Source organism: Bison bison, unplaced genomic scaffold (assembly GCF_000754665.1).
Source record: "Bison bison bison isolate TAMUID 2011002044 unplaced genomic scaffold, Bison_UMD1.0 scf7180017864341, whole genome shotgun sequence".
Taxonomy (NCBI): Eukaryota; Metazoa; Chordata; class Mammalia; order Artiodactyla; family Bovidae; genus Bison; species Bison bison.
In genome coordinates, this window is record NW_011494913.1 from 5,637,179 (window position 1) to 5,660,344 (window position 23,166).

Here is a 23,166-nt window from a genome sequence, read left to right on the forward strand (position 1 = left end):
TTTATCAATGACCACAGAAGGAGCAGAAACCTGCCGTGGCTGCCCTCCAACCCCACCCTGTGCATTAATTAAGAGTCTGCTCCAAATCTTTCACCCCGTGGAGTGACGCTGATGGCTTTGGAGAAGATCGGCTGAGCAGGACAGACACACTCAGTGCCAAAGTCTGTTAGGCTTGTGCATTCGGGGAATTGTTTATCCCAGAAAAATAAATCTTTTAATAAATTTTTTAAAAAATGTAAAGTGTGTAGTGTTAGTCACTCAGTCCTGTCTGATTCTTTTTGACCTCATGGAGAGAGGCCTGCCAGGCTCCTCTATCCATGGGATTTCCCAGGCAAGAATACTGGAATGGGTTGCCATTTCCTTCTCCAGGAGATCTTCCCAACCTAGGGATTGAACCCATGTCTCCCACGTTTCAGGCTGATTCTTTACTGCCTGAGCCACCAGGGAAGCCCAAAAACAAAAATGTGAAGTGAGCAATTAACTCAGAATGAGCAGAGGTTTGACCTCTGTTCTACTTGACCACTACAGAGTAGCTGAGCCCATTCTCCTTCCAGAAACTCCCAGACCCAGCTTTCTCCGGCTTCTCTCTAACTCCTCTGAAAGTTTGCTCTGCTCTGGTACCCTTCAGGCACCTCGCCTGCTCTCTGGACCAGACCTGCGGGCAGAGAAGCACCCATGGTGCCTGGCTGCACTGCCTCCCTTGGGGGAGTCAGCTCACTGTTAGGGCTTCAGCTGTGACTTATCTTCTGAGGTGACGCCCATCATCTCCCCAGGGGTTCCATATCTGCATTTTCCAACAGCCCCAGGAACCAGAAGCATGGGCATCCCCTGGGAGCTTGTAAGGAACACAGATACCCAGGCCCCTCCCAGGCTTCCTGAACACAAGCCGCTGTTTACCAGACCCAGGTGATGTGTGCACATGTTAAAGTTTAGGGAACACCAGTCTATCCAACCCATCTGGACATTCCCCAGAGCTTAACACATCCAGGCTGGAGGCAGATCCTTCCTCCAAAACATGAAATTCTTCTTTGTTTCCCAACTTAGTGAATAGCTTCTGTCTGATGTGTGGGGCGGGCTGCAGGGGTTATGCTGGGTGAGGGGGAACCTCAACATCCCCACCACGTGGCTGCCTTATCTTCTAACAGGCTCACTCCTGACCAAGGATACTGGGTCAGGGTGTGCTGGGTCAGGGATACTGAAGACAGCATATTCTATGTGGAAACCAGCCTAAACTTCAGAGCCAGCCAGCACAAAAAAGCTCCCTCCAACATCCATGTGACAGGGTGCTCACATGTGCTCACTCTACCAGAGCGGCTTCTGCCAGAGTGGCTTAGTATCGCCAGAGTCCCTACTCTAAACCCAAGAGACCCTCCCTTAGGAGAACGTCAGGCCTGAAGCCAGCCGGTCCCTTTCCATGTGAGGGGCCTGTGAGGGGCCCATTGAGTGAGAAGCCGATTGTGGCACAAGCTCATGGTTACAATTCTGGATGCTGGATATGATGGAAGTGGGCTCCTTGGGTGGTGCCCTCAGCGTAATTCTTTTGCTTCCTGGTTTGGGAAGCAGCTTTGATGCATACTATTTCAGTTAGAATTCTCTTGACTGCAAGCTGACCAGCTTGAGCAAAACCAGAAGTTAGATAGTAGGAGAGGGGGCTAGTTTATTGAATCAAAAGAAGATCTAAAGGAAAAAGAAGAGTCTGGGGATCTTAGTGGCTGCAGGCTGGGATTCTGTCTGTGCTCCAGGACCCTGTCTCCCCTACTGCCTTCTCAGCACCCTTTTGTTCACCAAGGCTTCACCCCTGGCAGATGTTGCTGTAGGTGGTTCTGACAGGCGGCCTCCCAGCTTAGCTGCCTTCTAAGATGCTTTCTTTTTCCTAAGAATTCTGATCAGCCCAGACCAGGCCTCATGCATGCTTTGGCCCGTTTTTTGTGGCCTGGAGCGTGAGTCCCATTCTTGGCCCAGCCTGGGTTGTAGTCATGCATGTCAGAAACAGGGATGAACCAAGCCATGAGCAGTCCCTAAAGGCATCAGCTGGCTTAGTGTTTTCATCCTGAGCGAGTCTTTGGGCTCATCCATGTGTGGGTTGACTACATACTAAAAATACATAGTGCCCAGTGTCATCGTCACACCAAGGACTATGAGAGGGAGGGTTAGGCTTGGCTTTTTCTTCTCTGCCCTGTGAGTTAACAGAGACATGATGATTTAATGAAAATGTGGTCTAAAAGAAATCCCAGCCCTGTCTTCCCGTCACAACTGCTTTAGTTCAGCGTCCAGGGCTGTGACTTGGCAAGGCAGTCTCATTTGGGGATACCCCTTCCCCATCCTTGCTTCCTGTGATGATTCCGCCATGCATGACCAAAACCAAATCCCCCCCAAATCTGAGAGTCCGTGCACTGTGCCTGCAAGAGCCACTGCATTCCATTCTGAGCGATGGGTTCTTCGTCCTTCATTTAAATGTATAAGCTGCTGTCCGTGTTGAACACTGCTTATCTACAGCTGTTTCCACAGATGCTTTACAGCAAAAACACACTGAAGAATGTTCCCTAGTTTCCATTTGAATGATATGTATTCCTTATCTTTAGAAATTACAAGATAGGCATAGTGGTGTATTTGATAGAAAACAAATAAGGAGACTTACTTTTAAGTTTATTCTGAAAATAACATTAAGATTTATCATCCCTAAGAAGCACTGGGAACAAATCACCCATTGCTCCCAGCTCCGAGCAGAGTTTGGACCGCTTGCTTCCAGATAACAGTGGGGCAGGCTGTGCTCAGATGTTGCCAAGAGCTTCCATGATTCTCTTAGGAAGCATGTTCAGTAGGAGGTGTTGGTCTTGAAGCCTCTTCTTAAACCCTATGTCAGTGGATCCCCTACTCACACACCTCAGTGTGGATTTATGCAAATATGACCAGAGTTTTGGAGCAAGAGTCTGAATTGAATCTATATCAATGATTTGTTGGATTTTAACCTACAGAGACCCTTCAAAACTCGGCTCTTCTTAGTGGAATGTGTTCATTTCCATATGTGATGATACAGAGCTCCCACTGAATTTAACACGGTGGGTCTGCAGGTGATTGAAGTTCGATTCAGTTCTGCAGAGGCCCAGAGGCCTCCTACCCCATTGCCCTCTCTCCATCACCTCTCAGATGCCCCACTCCCCACTCCCACCTGCTACTCCCAGGGCCCCACCCGTCTATATTTTAATAGCTCCTTGTGCAAATCAGGAAATCACTTTCCTTCCTCACAACACCATGTAACTACGTCCTACGGAAGAGTGCCATGATAAAACATGATAGAATGCCTAGGATACTAATGATATGAAAGAGGTACTAACCGTATATTCTCCTGTTCTAAACCATGTCCTCTTTCTGCAAAGTTCTAGTGAGATCTTCTTCAAAAATTGCACAGCTTACTCACTACCTTGGAAACTTGGCAAGAAGGAGAGTATGAGGTGCAGGCACAGGCAGCAGAGAATAGCTTCCTTTTTGTAAAGTCAGGATGTTTTCGCTTCTGGAAAATCATCACCTGCTCCTGACTTGGACCCTTTCCAGGAAACCACGAGAGGCACTCATAAGCCATCACGGTCTTTGGGAAAGTTACCATAGAGCTAAGTTCATGGACAAATATTTACTTTTTAAAGTTAACACACTGAGAGCTTTAAATAGTAAAGGCACTTCATTTTAAAAATATGGACTGGTTTTAGCATGCATGTTAATATAGTGTACTTGTGTAGCAATTTCTAGCGTCCAGAATCTTCCAAGTCATTATCCCATTATAAGAATTCTATGAGAGGTTAACTCACCTTTGTATAAATAGAGTCTGAGACTAAAGGGGATAAGAACCTCGACCAAGTTCACATGGCTGTACAGAGGGGCACAACTCACATTCAGATTGTGTTTAAAATATATAATTTAACATATATACATGGTCCATTACAAAGCCAAACAATTTCTGTAGTGTGCAGTAAAAACCCACCCAGAGTGCACTCACACACATCAAGTGTCCTTAACAACACAGCTGATAGCTTGGCCTGATCCAGAACGGTGAGGTCATGGATGTCATGTAGGTCCACAGAGCAACTTTCTCACAGATCTATTTGCCAGGCATCCCTGCATCTCTCCCACTCAAGTCCATTCGAATTAACATGCAAAGTTGAGTCAGCAAGGCAGGTTGTGATGGGCCAGCACAGGGGGAGGGTGTGAGGGGGTATCCAGGACACGTTTTTCCAGCCAGGCTTATACTTCCTACTCTCCTACCATTAGGGAAGCAGTCAAAAGACTTTGCTCGTACACGAATGGATGTTCAATTAGAGATAGTAACCTTGGCACACTTCCAAGAGGCCCCCTTCTTCTATTCTGCCATCAAAAGCACACCACCCTGCTCCTTTTGGAAAAGGGTAAGTGAGAACTTCTTGGAGAATAGTCTCTATCCAGGGATAAGCCCCCCTGCCAAAGGGCTGGAAGCACTTCAGAATGAACAATGTTCTACTTGCCCTGTGGCTGTGGACAATAATGGGTGGGGACACGGGCACTGGGGTATCCAGACAGTTCACTGTCAGCTTAGACCTCAGACTGCCCCACAGTCTGTCTCTCTGCCCTTGAGTCAGCAGGGTCAGTGCATCTTCTTAAAACAAGAGATGCTATCCTGAATGACTGCTTACAGTAAGCACTTTATGCTGCTCTGGGTGCCCTGGCAATGTTATCTGATCCTTTGAAAACCAATTAGTGCATCTTTACCATCTCACACTCGGGCCCATAATGATATTTCCTCTAGCTATATACTATGAGCTTGATATCACAGATACAGGAAGGGCAGAAGATTAAAATTCAGATTAAAAAAAAAAAGATAAAGAAGAAAAAAACATAAAGGGGTTTGGCTCAGCAGAAAATCCTCATGAATGGTCTCAGAATCAGAGTCCTCACCCTTCAGGGCTCAGACCCAGAAAATCTTGTCCTGGGAGATTTATCCAAAGGGCCGCGGCCCCTGCTCTTCGCAGAAAGGAGCGTCATGCCTCTCTGAGGGCACCTGAAATGCCACTGGAAAGAGGCTCCCACCACACAGAAGGCACGAGTGAAAATACAAAAATAAGGACTTTGTATCCAAAGTTTCATAAATAACTGGAGTGGCAGATATTAAATAGGACGCAGGGTTACAGCTTGTTCTCCTCAAAGAGGATCTGCGCGTAGACCGTGCTGGTGGGGATGCCCTTGGCTGCCCGGTGGGGCTTGATCAGCTCCAGCTCAGCATAGGTCAAGTTCTCCTCGGCGATCTTAGGCTATAAGACAAAACACAACACAATTGGAGCCGACCACAGGAGCTCAGCGTCACACATCCATTCATCAGGCATGTATTTTCATAGCACTTTGGGGATTCAAAGGGAAATAAATGGGCAAAAAATTTTAAGGCATATGTAAAACTTAAATAACCTAAAGCTACATCTTGTCATCTTATATAGAACACTATGTCCTGCAGTTAAACACCATATGATTTAAGTTGTCATAGAACACTTACAAAAAATGATTAAACATGAGGCCACAAAATAAACTTTAATTCCAAAGTAAAAATAATGTAACTAACAGTCTCTGCTGGAAAGAATAAAACAGAGACAGAAACAAGAAGTCCTAGAAATTAACAACAAAACTAGAATGCTATCACCTAGAAATTTTAAGTGACTTAATCTATATAAAACTAAAATTTCAGCATATGATGAAAATAATGGCAAAGAAAATATTACATGCCAGAACCTAAAAATGTAGTACTTGGAGAAAAGTCATAACGTTAAATATTTATATTAAACAATATGGATGAAATGGATCAAACATCCAATTTAAGAAGTTAGAAAAAAAATAAACAAAAGCAGAAGGAAGAACCAAAAAAAAATTAACACTAGACACATAAGTCAGAAGATAGGAAAACCATAGAATAAATAAAAATAGCCAAAAGTTTATGCTGAAAAAACACCAATGAAATAAACAAAAACTTAATCAAGATAGGAAGGGAAAAAGCATAAATGAATGGAATGCTGCTGCTGCTGCTGCTAATGAATGGAATGGGAAATGCAAAAACCTTGAAATTCAAGATAAAGTGAGTAATATTGTAGAATAATATAAATTATAAACACTAGCATGTGAATTGGAGAAGGCAATGGCACCCCACTTTAGTACTCTTGCCTGGAAAATCCCATGGACGGAGGAGCCTGGTAGGCTGCAGTCCATGGGGTCGCTAAGAGTCGGACACGACTGAGCGACTTCACTTTCACTTTCCCTTTCATGCATTGGAGAAGGCAATGGCACCCCACTCCAGTGCTCTTGCCTGGAGAATCCCAGGGACGGGGGAGCCTTGTGGGCTGCTGTCCGTGGGGTCGCACAGAGTCGGACATGACTAAAGCGACTTAGCAGCAGCAGCAGCATGTGAATGTGCTAATTCCATCAAAGAAAAGAAAGAAAGAAAAGAAAGGGACAGAGGAAGAAAGGAAGAAGAGAAAAATACTGTCAAAAGCACCCGGCACAGGCAGTGTGATAAGAGAACTTCCAAAAGAAATCCCTTTGAGGAACAGATAATCCCAATATAATTAAGCTGGTTCGGAGCATTACAAGAAAGGAAAAACGTCACATACTTTAGAACAATCTCATTTATTAGTGTATAAGTAAGCATAAATCAGATTTACTCAACACAAAAAAAGCACACTAAAAGATGATCATGCTCAAATGGATCTTATTCTAGGAGTAGAATAAATTAAATAAATAAATGAATGGAATAAATGTTTCAGTATTAGAAAAATCTAATATAATTCATAACAGTAATACAGAGAAAAACCATATGGTTATCTCTATAGATACTGGAAAGGCATTTAAAATTTAAAATTTTTGTTAAAAATAATTCTTGATAATATAATACAGTCATAGATATTTTTTCCTACCATAATTAAGGAAAATTATTAAAATAAAGAATAATTTGTGATCCAACTCCAGTGACATTAAAAATATAAAGCTACTATAATTAAAACTCTGTGATACCAACAAATGAATAGACACCAATGGGATTGATGAAAACATGCATAAATTAACCCAAATATTATTTTTCAATAAATGGTGTTGGGATACTTGGGTAGCCAATTGAAAAAAGTCATATTGTTCACATCTATCTTTACATTAGATAAATTCCAGATAAATTAAAAAATTTAAATTTTAACATGGAAAATAAACTCAAAAGTGCTAAAAGACTGTGTGAGGAAATTAAAAAAAATAATCTCAGCAATTATTTAAAAATTATTTAAATTATTTAAAAATTATTTTTTTAAATCTCACCAATTTAAAATATGTGTTTTAAAGTCTTACACAAAACCCAGGAGCAATAGAAAAATGACATGTAGATTTTCATGGGATATATTGCAGAATATTCTCTAAATAAAGTCAAAGGACAATTGAAAAAAATGAGGAAAATATTCACAACTCAGATCAAAGGGTCTTACAAGTGAGTAACAATAATGGCCAACAGTCCATTGGAAAAGTAAGCAAAGAACAAGAGACAGGATCAGAGACTCCACAGGAAGGGAAACCCAAAGTTCTCACACGTGTTAAGTGAGACTCCGCCTCCCGAAAATAAGACCAGAATGACTTAAAACCACTTAGATGTCAGTTCTTATCTTTCAAGGCGACAAACTAAAAGTTTTCGAAAAGAAACAGCAAGAATCAAGTCCTCTTGTATATTGTTGGTGGAAATGTTATTGGTACAAGCGAAAAATGGAAACACTTCTGTGGGCATCAATAGGAGTCTGATGCATTCTTTTTCTTTTTTTAATATAAATTTATTTAATTGGAGGTTAATTACTTTACAATATTGTATTGGTTTTGCCATACATCAACATGAATCTGCCACAGGTGTACACGTGTTCCCCATCCTGAACCCCCCTCCCACCTCCCTCCCCATACCATCCCTCTGGGTCATCCCAGTGCACCAGCCCCGAGCATCTTGTATCCTGCATTGAACCCGGACTGGCAATTCATTTCTTATATGATATTATACATGTTTCAATGCCATTCTCCCAAATCATCCCACCCTCTCCCTCTCCCCCAGAGTCCAAAAGACTGTTCTATACCTCTGTGTCTCCTTTGCTGTCTCGCATACAGGGTTATTGTTACCATCTTTCTAAATTCCATATATATGCATTAGTATACTGTATTGGTGCTTTTCTTTCTGGCTTACTTCACTGTATAATAAGCTCCAGTTTCATCCACTTCATTAGAACTGATTCAAATGTATTCTTTTTAATGGCTGAGTAATATTCCATTCTTAATGAAGTATTCAGCACAGTCTTTAAAAAGAATGATGAAGCCATCTGACTACTGTATGTTTTATCATTTGTGTAAATATGTGTGTATGGGAGTAAATACACATGTATATATTTTATGTGCTCAGAAAGCCCTTAGAACTCACCTGGAAATCAAGAACTTGGTCTTCAAGGTTCCTGCTGGGGAAGTAGACCGTGTGGTTGGAGAGAGACTCACCCTTTATGGTATATATTTGTTGAATCTTGTAGATGGCACATTATTTAAACAGCAGATTAATTAATTTTAATTCACAATTAGAAACATAAAAGTTGGCCACTGATTTATAGTTGTAAAAACACCTCACTTTTAAGCATCTCTGCTTTTATTTTTTGGTTTTGATTGTGTTGTCATGGTTTTATTTTCATTTTTTGTGCTATACCTTGATTAACTCACCAAAATTCAGGACAAAAAAATCGTATATATCACATTAAGTTTCTTAAAATGTATGCCAAAGGCAAAGCTCCTCCTTTCTTTTGAGATGAAGCATCACACTAAGGTACAGGGAGGAGAATGTAAAGAACTACTTACAGCAGTACCTGCTAGCGAGGGGCACCAGCAGGCGACCTTCATAATCACCTGGCTCTGTTTAAATTCAGAGTCAAGGGCAGTTACGTGGGTCAGAGCCTCCTGCTTGTCCGTTTATACCAAAGATCTTCACCGTTATTTTTAGTCATCCACATCTCACCAGCCAACAAAAACGCCATTTACCTCTTGCCTTTCGGTTTAGTTACATTTCACGTTATAATGATTCCGTTTAGAAATGTCATGTGTCCTCAAATAAGCACACAAAACCCAACTCATGTAAATTTTAGAACCAAGATTTATGAAATCATATTGTCCAGGTGTTTGATCACATTACTCTGAAACTGCATTGTTTCCTAGCGTAGATTATCTGTTTATTCTTAAGTTATTCCATTATGTTTGGATATGAAAAATAACACTAGCTTTCTCAATACAGGTCACCAGGCTGGCTTGGCTGATGTGCTGTTTTCATACATTTTTATGATGTTCCTATAGTAAACATAATTTAATAAAGCCAAAGCTCACTAAATAAATAATTGCATCTAGAAAAGCAATAAAAACAAATAAAATTAGTACTTTCATAAGTGGAAAGGTACTTCAATTACTGCTACAAGCAACAACCCACCATAAAATGTGTCGAATCATTTCCCTTATGCATATTTCTGGAATATAATAATTTGATTGAAGATACGAGGCGGCACACAAGAGGCTCTGAATTGTGAAGTGTATACAGTTTCCAACAGGAGATGCATAATATCAGTCCTTGGCACCTTTAAAGAACCTATTGTTTTTCTGGCATGCATCCTTGGCTATCCCCATCAACCATGTGCTTAATTACATTTCCCAGCTTGTTTAACTAGAAATAAATTTCTTACCGCCACTAAAAAGTGGAAAATGTAGACTTCTCACCAGTTTTCACTCAGCTACCTTTCTCTGCACTGATGCTTTAAGGGAAGGCTTAGGTGCATTAAGAAGCAGCTTAGAGAATAACATTGGCATATCAGTGAGAGTAGGTAAGACTCAGCTTCCCCGTTGGCTCAGGGGTAAGGAATCTGCCTGCCAATGCAGGAGATGCAGGTTTGATCCTGGGTTGGAAAGATCTCCTGGAGAAGGAAATGGCAACCCACTCCAGTATTCTTGCCTGGAGAATCCCAAGGACAGAAAAGCCTGGTGGGCTGCAGTCCATGGGGTCACAGAGAATCCGACTTGACTTAGTGACTGGAACAACAGACAACAGCAACGACAGGGAAGACTACAGAGCTGGGAGCGAGACTGGGAGCCAGGAGCGCAAGGTCAAGGTTAGGGGCAGCTGCAGCCGCGCAGAGCCAGGGTGAGGGCCCGCCATAGGGCCCCACCTGCATTTCAGGTGGTGTCTTGCCGACACGAACGTGTTTAGATTTAAGATAAAGAAGCACTCCTGATGTGTAAGGCAATTCAGGAACTGGTGTGCAGTGAGTGGGTCTCTGAAAGTGGATCAAGACACACTGCAGCTAGTTCTCTGGCAGCTTCTGGCCCTCAAATGGCCCCCTTCAAGCCCCTGTCCTAGTCCTGGAGGTGCAGGAGGTACACGGGACATCAGCAGTCAGGAAAACAAACTGAAACACTCTTGAACTGGCTGTTCACAAGCACTCTGACAGCAGCTCTCGCCTGCACTTGAAAACATGAAGGAAAGTGTGAAGGCAGGACTTCCAGCCGCAGACACGGGCTTGACACCCGGGCCTGCTGTTGCTGCATTTCCCGGAAACAGGAGGGGGCTGGGGACCAACAGCTGGAAGTCCTGGTAGGGTCCTTTAGAAGAAGCCCCAGAACTTTCTAAACCTGTGAGAAGCAACAGCCCTTTTCCCAGGACTGTTTGGTTTTGCTTTGTTTTCCCTTTCTCCAGGCCTGAAAGACTCAGCCCATTTCTCTTCGTATTCCTCCAACTGTGGCCCCGCATTTGTGTCAGCTGCTTGCTGTCTTGTAGGTTCTAAACCCCTTTGTTTCATGTGTCTTTAATCTCACTTTTCATCCATTTCCTCCCAGTCATGAAGAACCCACCGCCCTGCTCTGGAGTGGAATTCTGTGAGCAAGAGGGGATGGAGGCTCAGATGCAGACACGTGTCAGTGTATCCGAGGAAGGCAGGAGTAACAGGAAATTTTCTCAGTTCAGTGAACCTGTTCATGGGGAGGAGGCGAGGAGAGTGGCCCCGACGCCGTCACCCGGTAGCTGCCTGCAGAGCATGGGAGCAGGGGCAAACTGCTCACTGGACAAAGGATGAAGAGACTTTATCATACATTCTTATTAATTTATTTATTTGCATATATACTGATATCTTTCTAGCCGTGCCCCTGAGCTATGCTCTCCAATGTGGGTGACACCTCCTGCCCCTCCACCCCACAGGTTCACCCAGGCATGGTGCACCCCCTGAGCTAGGATTAAAGATCTATTCTCACCTCCTACTATGTCTTCCAGGGACACCAAGAATTTTGTTTCACTTCTTAATCTAGAGACTTCCCTGGTGGCTCATATGGTAAAGCGTCTACCTACAATGCAGGAGACCTGGGTTCAATCCCTGGGTTGGGAAGATCTCCTGGAGAAGGAAATAGCAACCCACTCCAGTATTCTTGCCTGGAGAATCCCAGGAACGGGGGAGCCTGGTGGGCTGCCGTCTATGGGGTCACATAGAATTGGACACGACTGAAGTGACTTAGCAGCAGCAGCAGCAGCAGCCAGTATTCTTGCCTGGAAAATCCCATGGACAGAGGAGCCTGGAAGGCCACAGTGCAAGGCATCACAAAAAGTCGAACACGACTGAGTGGCTTCACTTTCTTTCTTTCTTAATTTAATTTTCTTAAAAGACATGTAGTAAAAGTGACTTTCTAACGGGTCATTGCAGGCATCCAAACACAAGAACAGGTTTCTGGGCCCACTGCCCCCACAGGACTCAGGACAGTCCCATCACATGCCTTCAGGTTATCTCTGCAGTCCCGTCCTACCTCTAACAAGACCCTCAGGCAACCCTGACCTGTGTTCTGTCGCTGAGGCCTTCTCTCCTAAAGCGTGTCATGTGAAAGGCATTGGCATGTAACCCTGTGTGGTCGGCATTTTTCTCTCAGAATAGTTCCCTCATGTGTTGGCCAGCTTGCTGCATGCGTCAACAGTTTGCTCCTTTGGATCACTAAGTATTCCACGGTGGGTCACGTGCCACACTTTGCTTATCCATTCACCTGCTGAAGGACATTTGGGTCATTCTAAGTTTTTGGTGATTATGCAGGAAGTTGCTATAAATATTCATTGCAGGTTTGTGTGGGAGATTTTCGTTACTCTAGGGTAAACACCCAGGAATGGGGCTGCTGGGTTGTATGGAAAGAATGTTTAACTTCAAAAGAAGCTGCCAAGCTCTCCATTCGGAGTCCACACCATTCGAACCTCCCCCAGCAATACTGAGAGTGTTCACTGCTCTGCACACATGATGGCACTTGGTACTGTCCGTACTTTTTATTTTAGCCATTCAAGTAGATGCTAGTGGTCCAGTAATTACCTTCTCACTGTCCTCAGGGGTCTCAGCAATTCCAGACTTGCACTCAAATTCTCACTGATGCTGTGCCCAATTAAATTCCCACACTGTACGACATCCCCTCAGAAGAACTGGGAAAGGATGATCACACAGACCAGGTTTCAAATACAGTGATGGAATCTTCTGGACTCCAGGTGTAACAAAGTGAGTCTACAAGCATCAGAGTTTGAAATGCCATGTCTCCCATTCCCTGTCTTTCCTTTCTGCCAGTGGTGAGAGGCTGCTGCAGCAGATGACAGCCTCCAGGCTGGATCTCCCACTTCTCATTTAAGCCCCACTTACCCTCAGCTTTAGAGTGATGATTATGGAACATATGTCAATGGGGAAGGATTTACTGGCTAAAGCTAACACCAGAAAAGTCAGCTTCATAGAATTCAGAAGTCGTGTACCTCCTGGAAACACACCTCACTTCAAGCTCCTCATTGGAAATTTCTGAGTGCTTCAATTTGTAGGTATGTTTTTCAGGAATCAAGCCAAGAAATAACTTTCCTACCAGGAGAGAGAGAGGTTTAACAATCTATGCAGACTCCTGCAAAACAACACCTTTTCATAGAGATCACAGATGGATGTGCAAGTTGAATTAAGTTGCAGGAATAAAAGAAAAATGCAATTGCAGCCACTGCAAATTCTCCAATGTCAGAAGTTCAATTGGGTAATACCATTATTGCAGCAACAGATCAATAACTAGGACATGCGATGTTTATGCTAACGTCACCTTAGAGCTTAAAAATGTGATTGCAGTTCTACCGAGTTGCACGATCAGGAATCTATTTACCCAAGAGAGAATTACATATTATCCATATTATCGAGGGCAGACTTCCTCTTCCCCCTTTGAGATAAGTGCTCATTTTTTATTCAACAGAGGAGTACCTGGTAAAACAAACACTCCCCTCCTAACATCCATACATGTGCAACTATGGCCTCTCGGTGGGGGGAGGTGCTGTACATTCAGAGAAGCTCTATTTGATGGAAAGCCTTTAGTGGAAACTTGTAGGTCCCAACTCCTGAAATGTCCTGTAAGAATCAACTTCCCTTGGAAATGAACTTGACTTAATTTTGAGTTCCATGGGTCTGTCAAATGGCTTATTTATTTATAGTTAAGCATATTATGGAAGGAAAAAGTAGAGTTCCCTGGTGTGCACATTAAATGAAAATAAAGGCTCAAAATGAACAAAATAAACACATTTCCAAGACAGATATGTTAAATGATGGTACAAAGGACGCAATCCAGAAGTGACTTTGAGAGGCGACAGACAGCGGGGTTTGAGAAGTGGTCCTTCTGAGACAGAAGTCAGGAACTGTTAACTCATCTTCATTAACTCACTCACTCCTCACATATCAGTCCTGTGAGGTGGGGCCAGTGGTCATGGCCACTTCACAGAGGGGCAAACAGTCTTTAAAAGGCAGGCTCATGGCTCCAGGTCCTGCAGCCATTGCTAGGCAGAGTCCTGCCTGGAATCCACCCTCTGCTCAGGAGCAGTCCCCTGACCTTACACGTGCAGGGTCAGCAGCAGCGACTAAGACTCCGATGCGGACGCACCGCACCCAGGTGAGCCAGCCAGGCAGACAGCAGATCTTAAAATCCCAAAGGGGAAGAGTGACCTTCCAAGACAACAGGGAAGCTTTACTGGTACGAATCTCTGGAGGGCGTGTTTTCAGAACAGGCCTGCACTGCTCAGTGGGCAGGCAAGCTCCAGATAAAGGGGAAACGGGGCCAGGAGACCTGCCCACCCCCACCCCTATGCGAATCCCAGGCCTGGCTTGGTGTGGGGGTCAGAGGCTCTGAGGGCAGATGCGTGAGGCTGACACCGATTGGAGGACGACGGATGAGGAGGGGAATCTCGTTGGAATCCCTTCAGGTGACGCCTTGTCTCTCTCCACAGTCTTACCCCCAAAGGACTCCTAGCCCCCAAGAAAGGAGCAAGTGTGCCTCTGACCAGCCCGGGAAGAAGATGAAAAGGGTACAGGCTCTGCTTTGACCAGGCAGCATGTGGGGTGGCAACAGACTCTTGATTAGAGGTGCCCACTGAACAGGTAGAAATATGCAGCCAAGGACGGACTAGGGACAGGACTGAAAAATCCAGGGGAGTTTTCCAAGGTACCCTGCAGCTAGAGCCACATGCCAGGGCTAAACTCACCGTCTCCTCGGAGTTGAGGTCAGTGGCACATTGGGACCTCTGGCTGTGGCAGCATAACTCGCAGCAGCATCCTCCTCAGCTGGGGCTGGGATCCAGCTGCACTCCCACACCCAGCAGGCAGCTGTGACCGCAGACGTCGGTGCACCTTGACAATCTGAACTAGAGAACAGGACTCTGCACTACTGTGTGTGGGGACAGAGGTGCTCTCTGAGCCCCACTCCCTTTGCTCCAGCCATCTATAAGCCTTGCAGAGTTCTACTCACACCCGGCTTCCCCTCCTCATGGTTACCCAGTGACTAACGGTCGATACCCAGTGTTATCTAGGACTCTGGAAGGATTAGAAAGCCTCTGTAACTCAGCAGAGAAGCCGGGGATGGAGATAAAGGTTTCAAGGTCTTATCCAGGTGTGTTGGCACCTTGGGTTGGATGAAGTCATTGAGAAACCATGAGCAGAGCAAATTCACATCATGCTCCTGAGTCTAGAGAATTCAAAGGATGTTTAGCAAAGTGCATTCCCTGAATGACTCTGACATGATGGAAAGTCACATGCCCCTGGCTAATTGCTCTGAGGACAGGCAGAGGTGACTGGCTTTAGAGGGTGACGAAGCCCTGCCCTGAAAGGCCTGAGGCTTACGAGTCATCAGACGGATGGATGTCTCTAGATTTCACCAACATATGTTTTGGAAGCTAAAATGTAATTATGGACAGTGCTCTTGGGAGGTTCCTGATAACGACACCTCTCACAGCGTCACAGTGAGAGCTCCATGATCCGATAGAGTCGCTCATTTTCTCTTCCCCATGGACTGCAGATGAATGTTTTCCCAGCTGTCTTCCCAAAGTACTTTTCCCGGCAGTATTGTTCAAGAGAACGCTTATGCTTCGAATAAGAGAGTGTTTGGTTACCTACTTCCATATAGAAGTCCACTTTAAAAATCTTCGCTCTTGAATCTCAATCTTCTAATCAACTTCAATCTTTAACACTTAGATTCATGGGTTTGAGCAAGGGTCTGCCTGGCGGTAAGAGCATGGACTCTTGGAGACTGACTTATTTACTGTCTGTGTGAACTTGGGTAAGTTGCTTAACCTTTCTGTACCTCTGTTTGTCTGTAAAGTGGGACCCATACTAGTACCTATCCCACAGGGTTAGTTTGAGGATTAGATGCATTAATAAATGTAATGTACTTAGAAAATTACCCAGCAGCTAAACAGCAAATGCCACACAAGTGCTCAGTTATTCTTATGACTATAATTTTTATCACAGAAATGAACAAGTGTTGCTTTAACAATTGGTCCCTTTGAAATATTTAGAAGCAGAGAAAAGAAGATAGTCAGAGATTATTTGGAAAACATCATGTACCAGATACTGCTGGGTGCCACTGGAGCTCAGACAATTGCCCAGAAAAAAAATCAGGTAACTTTTAAATAGTGCGACAGATAGTTGTTCTAAAAAGATAAGTTGAATCATGCCATTCCCTGCTCTGCACAAAATTCCCCGTTGTTTCTCTTCACACTTGGAATAAAATCCAGGGTCCTTTTCAAGATCCTCATCCTTCCAGATCTTGCCCTGGGACTCGTCTGTCCCCAGCTCACATCCTGTGTCCCCCGTGCTGACCAGTGCTCCGGCCATGCTGGTCTCCTCGTGTTTGTTGGACACACCTGGACAGCACTTCCTGTGTGGGGCCTTTGCCTGGGCTATGCTCTCTGCTTGGACTGTTCTTTCCCCACATGGCAGTGCGGCTTGCTCCCTCACTTTATCAGGTCTTCGCTCCAAGGCAGCCCCACCCCATCAAACACGTCCCTGCTTGGCTCCCTACCCTGCTCTCTTGCTCTGCAGAGCGCATATCACCCCTTGGCACTAAAAAGCTCTGTACATTTGGTGAGCTTCTGTCTTCTCACACTGGGATGCAACGACAGCACCTCGTGTTCACTGGTGCACCAATAGCTCTTGCATAACGTCCTCTTACTGCCACCCTCATTTCACAGGGAAGGGCAAGCTTGGGGCCAAGAGCTAGCAAGCGCCAAAGCCAGGGCAAGGATCAGCCTCTCACCGGATCACTCAGCTCAGTGGGAGCAGGGGCTCTGCCAAATGTACCACTGCACCCAGTGATATGCAGGGAAGTTGCTGAGCAACTGATCCCCCAGGAAGAAAATTCATTCCTAGCATTTGCTGACTTACATATGTAAATCCTCCCACAGTGGCTGATTTCAAGATGCCAGAGAGATTTCCTCTCTCTAGTAGACAGGAGTGGGCTGGAGCATGCCGCTGCAACTTACCTCCTAGAAAGATAGCCGACCTACTGCTACCTGGCACATGGGAGCTACTCGATGTTGTATCAGTAAGCACTGGGGTAGCGCCTGCATGGGCACATGCCATCAAAGTGAAGTGTGTTATCACTACTATCAAAACCACCGTTATCACCACCTTCATCACACCCGCACCAATACCATCACCAACACGAGCATTATGTCACAGACACAACGCCCAAGGCACGAAGCAAGCACGGAGCACAAATATAGAACAGCAGTAGGTATGCCAGTTTATTGGTTGGGTTTATATGTAATGCGGGCAACGGGCACCTATGACTGAATTCACAGTTTGCATCCATCATCTTTCTGTGCATGCTCTATAAGCTTAATTCACAGGGCTGTGTCTTATTGCCGCACATGTGCTTATTAGAATTTATCAATTCAGCTTTAGGGAATTATAATAATAGTGAGCACTGAACGTGGCTAGGGAAACAAAACCCCCTACATATACCATTAGTTTGTCACGAACTGAGCTTCACGTAGAAATTTTCTTCCTGACGTTCTGGGTGCCTAGCTTGATGTTACAGATATTATAGGTTGATGATGCTTTATTACTCTCTTTTTTTCCCCCCCAAAATGGTACTTCATTTCTCGTATTCTCTATTTGAGATTGAAAAAGTCTTCTAATAACAACTCTGAAGTGCTCTGCATTCAAAACTGAAGTTTTCAATGAAGTAGGCTTTTTTAAAAAAAATCAAATATACAAATGATATTGCTCCATGAGATTACAAAAATAAAACAGAATGAAGGAGTTTAAAAAAAAATTCCTGGCAGTGCAACAATCCCAACAATGAAGTGCCCATTAAAGGCAGCAAATTAGCTGAGCTGAGATGGAAAGCGAGCTGCCTCTCACAGGGACGTTCCCTGTAGACACTCAGGGACGGGCCTGCCCCAGAGAGGGTTCAAGACCCCCATAGGCAGGGCGGGTCTGCGTGACCAGGCGGAGTCACTCAGTGGACTGGCCCTGTTGGACTTCCAGCCTGCTTTCAGCCTGGGCTGTCCTTGGCCCCAGCTCACCTCTGTGACGCCTATTCACCTTTGTCAGGGGTCAAAGGCTGCAACCCCTAGAGCAACTCGTACACTCCCCGTCAACACTGGATGTAAGACAGCAGAGCAATTCCAATGAATCTGTGACGCAGCAAATGGGAGAAACACAGCTCCGAGGTGGTCAGTCCCGAAGCCACCAGCCTCCTGAAAGCACACAGCTGCAACGGGAACGACTCCCTCTGTATCACTTCTAGAGGATTCTCATTGTCTCCCAAAAAAGGGTCCCCAGTGAGTGCTTAGGGTGCTACCAGTCTTAAAAGATTCCTGAAAGTAATGGCTTCACTTGGGCCATCCTTAAGAACATCAGAGTCTTGACCACCCTCCACTGGCCTGTGATACAGTTGAGAAGCCTCCAGCCCAGCAGCTGTGTGGAGACAGCGCAAGGCAGCAGAGGGACATCAGAACTGACCTCCTGGCCTACAGGGAAGTGACAACCCTGCATCAGGGCTGAGTCCCTAATTCGGGATGTTCCCACTGCCACTTCTGGGACGCCTGATCTTGCCTCCTTGGTGATCACGTCTCATTCATGAAAGACCCAGCCGCTCGCCCCTCCCTCTCTGACTGAAGGAAGCCCATGAAATGAAACGACTTCTGTTTTCCCCACTCTCATCCATTCCGAAGCCCCGCATCCCTTCTTCCCTCCAGTCGACATACATAACTCCCCGTGACAATAACGGGATGTGCATGTGTACCGAGGGGGGCATAGAATTTTTATCTCTCTAAAAATGGGACTAGCGTGGTACAAGCATAGTTTTTGTTTGTTTTCCCAAGGCTTTTACTTGGGGCGATATATTGTTCATGTGGCTGTGGGTTTTTTCCTTCTTTTTAATTTTAAATCGAGATTATGCACATATATTATGCAGGTTAATATATCCTTTTCATGTAGAATTCAACTGGAACCAGTGCTGGTACATTTAACGACAACAAGAGAAATTCTCCAGCTTATTATAAACATCCTTCAAGAAACCTGAAATGCATGTCCTCTGGAAATAATTTTGCTGGAGTTTGGGTTATTATTAAAATCTTCTCAGAATTCCATCACTGGGGTCTAATGGGCCTCAAAGCCCTTTTCCGCTACTGAACAGAGAAAAACTCTTTTTGGTCTTAGAAGTACATTCTGGGTAGTGAAAACTAAGCTGGAAGAAGGGGGGTTCTTTCCAGACACCAGGGAAATACTGAACAGAGCTAGCATCTCAGTCCCGGGCTGACACTGGGCAGAAGGAAGGCCCTGTCCTAAGACAGGTTCCCTTTAACAATGATGGAATGAACCTCATCCTCTGGCTGTTTTAAGTGCTCTGATCTTTCAGATTCCATGAGAGGAGGCAGGTTTACTGCAGACTTTATAAACTCAAGGGAATCCCAGGCAAACGGGTCTTGGCTACACATTCCCTACATGTCAGAATTCTCTACCTGTGACTGTGAGGGGTCCTAGAAGCCCACAGGACAGAGCTACACCAAGCTGAGATGGGGATGAGCTCTCCAGGAAAGGTTTTCAGGAATGAGGGAGAGTCACAATACCCTTGAGAAGCAGATTCTCATGTTTAATCATCTCTGTTGATAATGAGAAAATTCACCATTCTCCCAAGTGGGCTGACCTGTCTTACTAAAATGTTAGTATAACTATTTCTGGAGGTGGCCAGTGATGACTCGGTCTTGCCAGCATTAACTCAACCAGAGCTGGGTACTGTCTGTTAAGTTACGCAGAACTGTACTTCTTAAACTTCAAGGTGCATCAGATTCATCTGGGACCCTGTTGAACTGCAGATTCTAATTCAGTAGATCTAGGGTGGGGCCTGAGCTGCTACTTTCCCAACAAGCTCCCAGGCGATGTCCAGGTTGCTGGTCCCTGGACCTCACATTGAGCACTGAGGACTTAGAGCTGCAATCTCAGATCTTTGTCCTCGACTCATTCACTCCACACACAGTCTGCAGATCCCAGGTCCCCCACTGAGGACACAGTGATGGACAGGTTGTCTATGACTTTAAAACTAATGTTAATCAAAATTTAAAACTTCTGGGCATTAAAGGACATAGTCAACAGAGCGCAAAGGGAACCTACGGAATGGATGAAAATATGTGCAAATTATATATCTGAAAGGAGTTAATATCCAGAATACATAAAGGAACATCTACAAACACACACAAATCTGATTTAAAAATGGGGAAAGACTTGAACAGACATTTCTGCAAAGAAGATGTACAAATGGCCAAAGCACATGAAAAAGATGCTCAACATCACTAATCACTACGGAAACGCAGCTCAAAACCACAGTGCGGTACCACCTCACACCCGTTAGCAAGGGCACAAAATAAAACACGGAAAATAAGAGTTGGCAAGGACGCAGAGAAAACGAAACCCTTGTGCACTGTGGGTGAGAATGCACATCCATGTTCATAGAACATGCGGCAGCATCCCAAGAGTCCATCGACAGATGAATGCATAAACAAAATGTAATATATATATATAAATCAAAATATTATTCAGCTTTAAAAACGAGAAGGAAATTTTGACACATGTGGCAACATACATGATCCTTGACAACGTTATGCTAAGTAAAACAAGCCAATCACAAAAAGATAAATACCAAATGATTCTATTGATATGAGGTACCCAGAGCGGTCAAATTTACAGACAAAGCAGAGGGTAGCTCTCAGGGACTGGGGGAGGGGAGAGTGGAGAGTTATTTAATAGGACAGACATTTGCAAGATGAAAAGAGTTCTGGAAATTGTTTGTACAACAATGTGAATATACTTAGCACCACTGAACTGTATACTTAAAATGGATAAGATGCTAAATTTTATATTATGTGTATTTTAACACAATTTTTAAAAAGCTTTTAAAAAATGTTTTCAGTGTCTAAGGTGTCTACCATGTCCAGCCTTCACAGTAAGAGAAACATAAAGGTCACTTTGTAAAAAGGCACGATGTGGTTCTAGCGAGGGAGAAAGTTGAGTCAGGCATGACAAGTGCCAAGATACAGGTGAGGCCAGGTGCTGAAGGAGCCCCGGGGGGCGGGGGGCGGTCCTGAAGTCAGACGGATGGGGAGGTGGTGGGCATGCGGGCCAGCTGTGGCCGGGGAGGAGGAAAGGACAGCCAGGGGCCTGAGAAGTAACAGATAGCCTTTGGTCACCAACGAACATGCAGATGAGGGAGAAGAAGGCACTTAGAGTTTGGACAGCAGGGATATCCTAGGTGGGGCAGGACCAGGGGAAGGTGATGAATTCTGTGTGCCTAAGTTGGGGTACATGTGGAGCCCCCTTGGGGAATGTTTCACAGTCAGAAGAGCCACTGTGGAACTGTCTTGAAGACTGAGACTAGGAAACCAACGCGCTGCACAGCTGGCTGTTGCACCTGTGAGTGTTGAGCCTCCCAGGCAATGTGTTCAAGGAGAAGAGGACCCAGAGGCAGGTGACACTGAGGAGGTGGGGGAGCGGAAGCCAGCCTCACCGTTTGGGGACGGGGGGCAGCTGAGATGGAAAGTGGTCAGCTGGGGTGATGGCAGGAGACCCAAGTTTACTCCCAGGGACAAGGGCATCAGTGCCTTGCGGGGTCAGGTAGAACAGATTAACTAAATGGTGCCATGGGAGTCGGCAATGGCAAGGCCCTGACATACAGAGGGTAGCACTGATGCCTAGGAGAGTCCAGATGTGTGAAGAAGTGGGGTTGAAGGAGCAGGAGGCCTCAGAAAAGAAAGTGGTGTGTGAGCTCCCTCCTGGAGGTGAGAGGCAGCCCTGTGGTAGGATGAGCCAGGCAGCAGGTGCAGGACAGAGCCCGTGGGGCCAGCAGTAAGGGGACCTGGACCACACAGGCTGGCGGGGTGGAGGAGGGGAGCGGCAGACCATGATGACAGCTGCCGCTGCAGGAAGCCATGCTTCATCCTGGAGGCAAGGGGGAGCCACCAGAGTATTTTAAGCAGGGAAATGACATGACTGGAGTTGGGTTTGAGAAAGATCCCTAGGCTGTAGTGCGGGAGATGGATCCGCGGGGGAGGCAGGATGCAAGAGACCCACTGGGAAACTTGTTGTAATTAAGCCCCTGATGTTGCTGATTTCCCCGTGTCTTCAGCCTTCTGCTCACAAGGGATAGTTTCTCCTTAGAGAACAAGGGTAGTCTGATCTTTCTAGCTACAGAGTGCTACAGGCAAGTGACTTGGTTCCAGAGAGAGGAAACAGAGGTGACCCACTGAGGGAGCCTCACTGAGGAGGCGTGACCCTGAGGCAGGAGCCAACGGGCCTGCATCCTCTGTGAGTCGGTCTGGGGATGCTGCCAACCCGACCCTCCAGCTCACAGTCCCTGTTGCTATCGAGGTGTCACCTCCCCATCACAGAGACTGTTTTCTCTTCCTCCACAAGGTCTCTGAATCAGTAGGGCAAGAAAAGGAAATCAAACGCACTGTTCCTTCTGAAACAAGGGGGCGACAACAGCCATTTCTGGAAGTGTGCGAATTATTTCAGTGGGGTCAGGGATCCCAAAACCACGGGGAGGAAACAGGGGTCCCCTGAAGGCCTCGGGGAGACTTTGATCTAGTGTCCGTCCCCCCACCACCAACTGGAAGGATACACATTTTGAGTTTTGGGAAAGTGCGTCCTGGCCCCCTAAGGATGAAGAACCACTGATATATTGGAATAATGATTCATTGTCAGCATTCCAGGTTGTTAGACAAAGGGAACACACTGTCCATCAGAAAGACCTTTGGTGATAAGGCATGGCTTCATAAGCTAATTTTGAGAACAGATTGTTGTGTTTGGTTGTTTTGTAAAACTAGGGAAAGGCAGTTTTGACACCTAGATTATAAAACATCTAAAATGCCTGTCCCACCTCTTTTTTTCTTCTTGAGTCCTATCATTGTTTCTTTCAAACCACTATTCGTCTCTGGTAAGCTAGTGGAGGGGATGGAATTCCAGTTGAGCTATTTCACATCCTGAAAGATGATGCTGTGAAAGTGCTGCACTCAATATGCCAGCAAATTTGGGAAACTCAGCAGTGGCCACAGGACTGGAAAAGGTCAGTTTTCATTCCAATCCCAAAGAAAGGCAATGCCAAAGAATGCTCAAACTACCGCACAATTGCACTCATCTCACACACTAGTAAAGTAATGCTTAAAATTCTCCAAGCCAGGATTCAGCAATATGTGAACCGTGAACTTCCAGATGTTCTAGCTGGTTTTAGAAAAGGCAGAGGAACCAGAGATCAAATTGCCAATATCCACTGGATCATCGAAAAAGCAAGAGAGTTCCAGAAAAACATCTATTTCTGCTTTAT

General features: G+C 45.2%; 1 protein-coding gene across 1 annotated transcript in view; it reads right to left on the minus strand.

Moving 5' to 3' along the window:
• Positions 1-3,886: 3,886 nt before the first annotated feature.
• VSTM4 (V-set and transmembrane domain containing 4) overlaps positions 3,887-23,166 on the minus strand; it is an 81,346-nt gene continuing 62,066 nt past the window's right edge. The window contains exon 8 of the mRNA XM_010854423.1: positions 3,887-5,276. Coding sequence (XP_010852725.1) covers positions 5,151-5,276 — 126 coding nt within the window. The 3' untranslated portion in view covers positions 3,887-5,150. The remainder of the gene's footprint in view (positions 5,277-23,166) is intronic.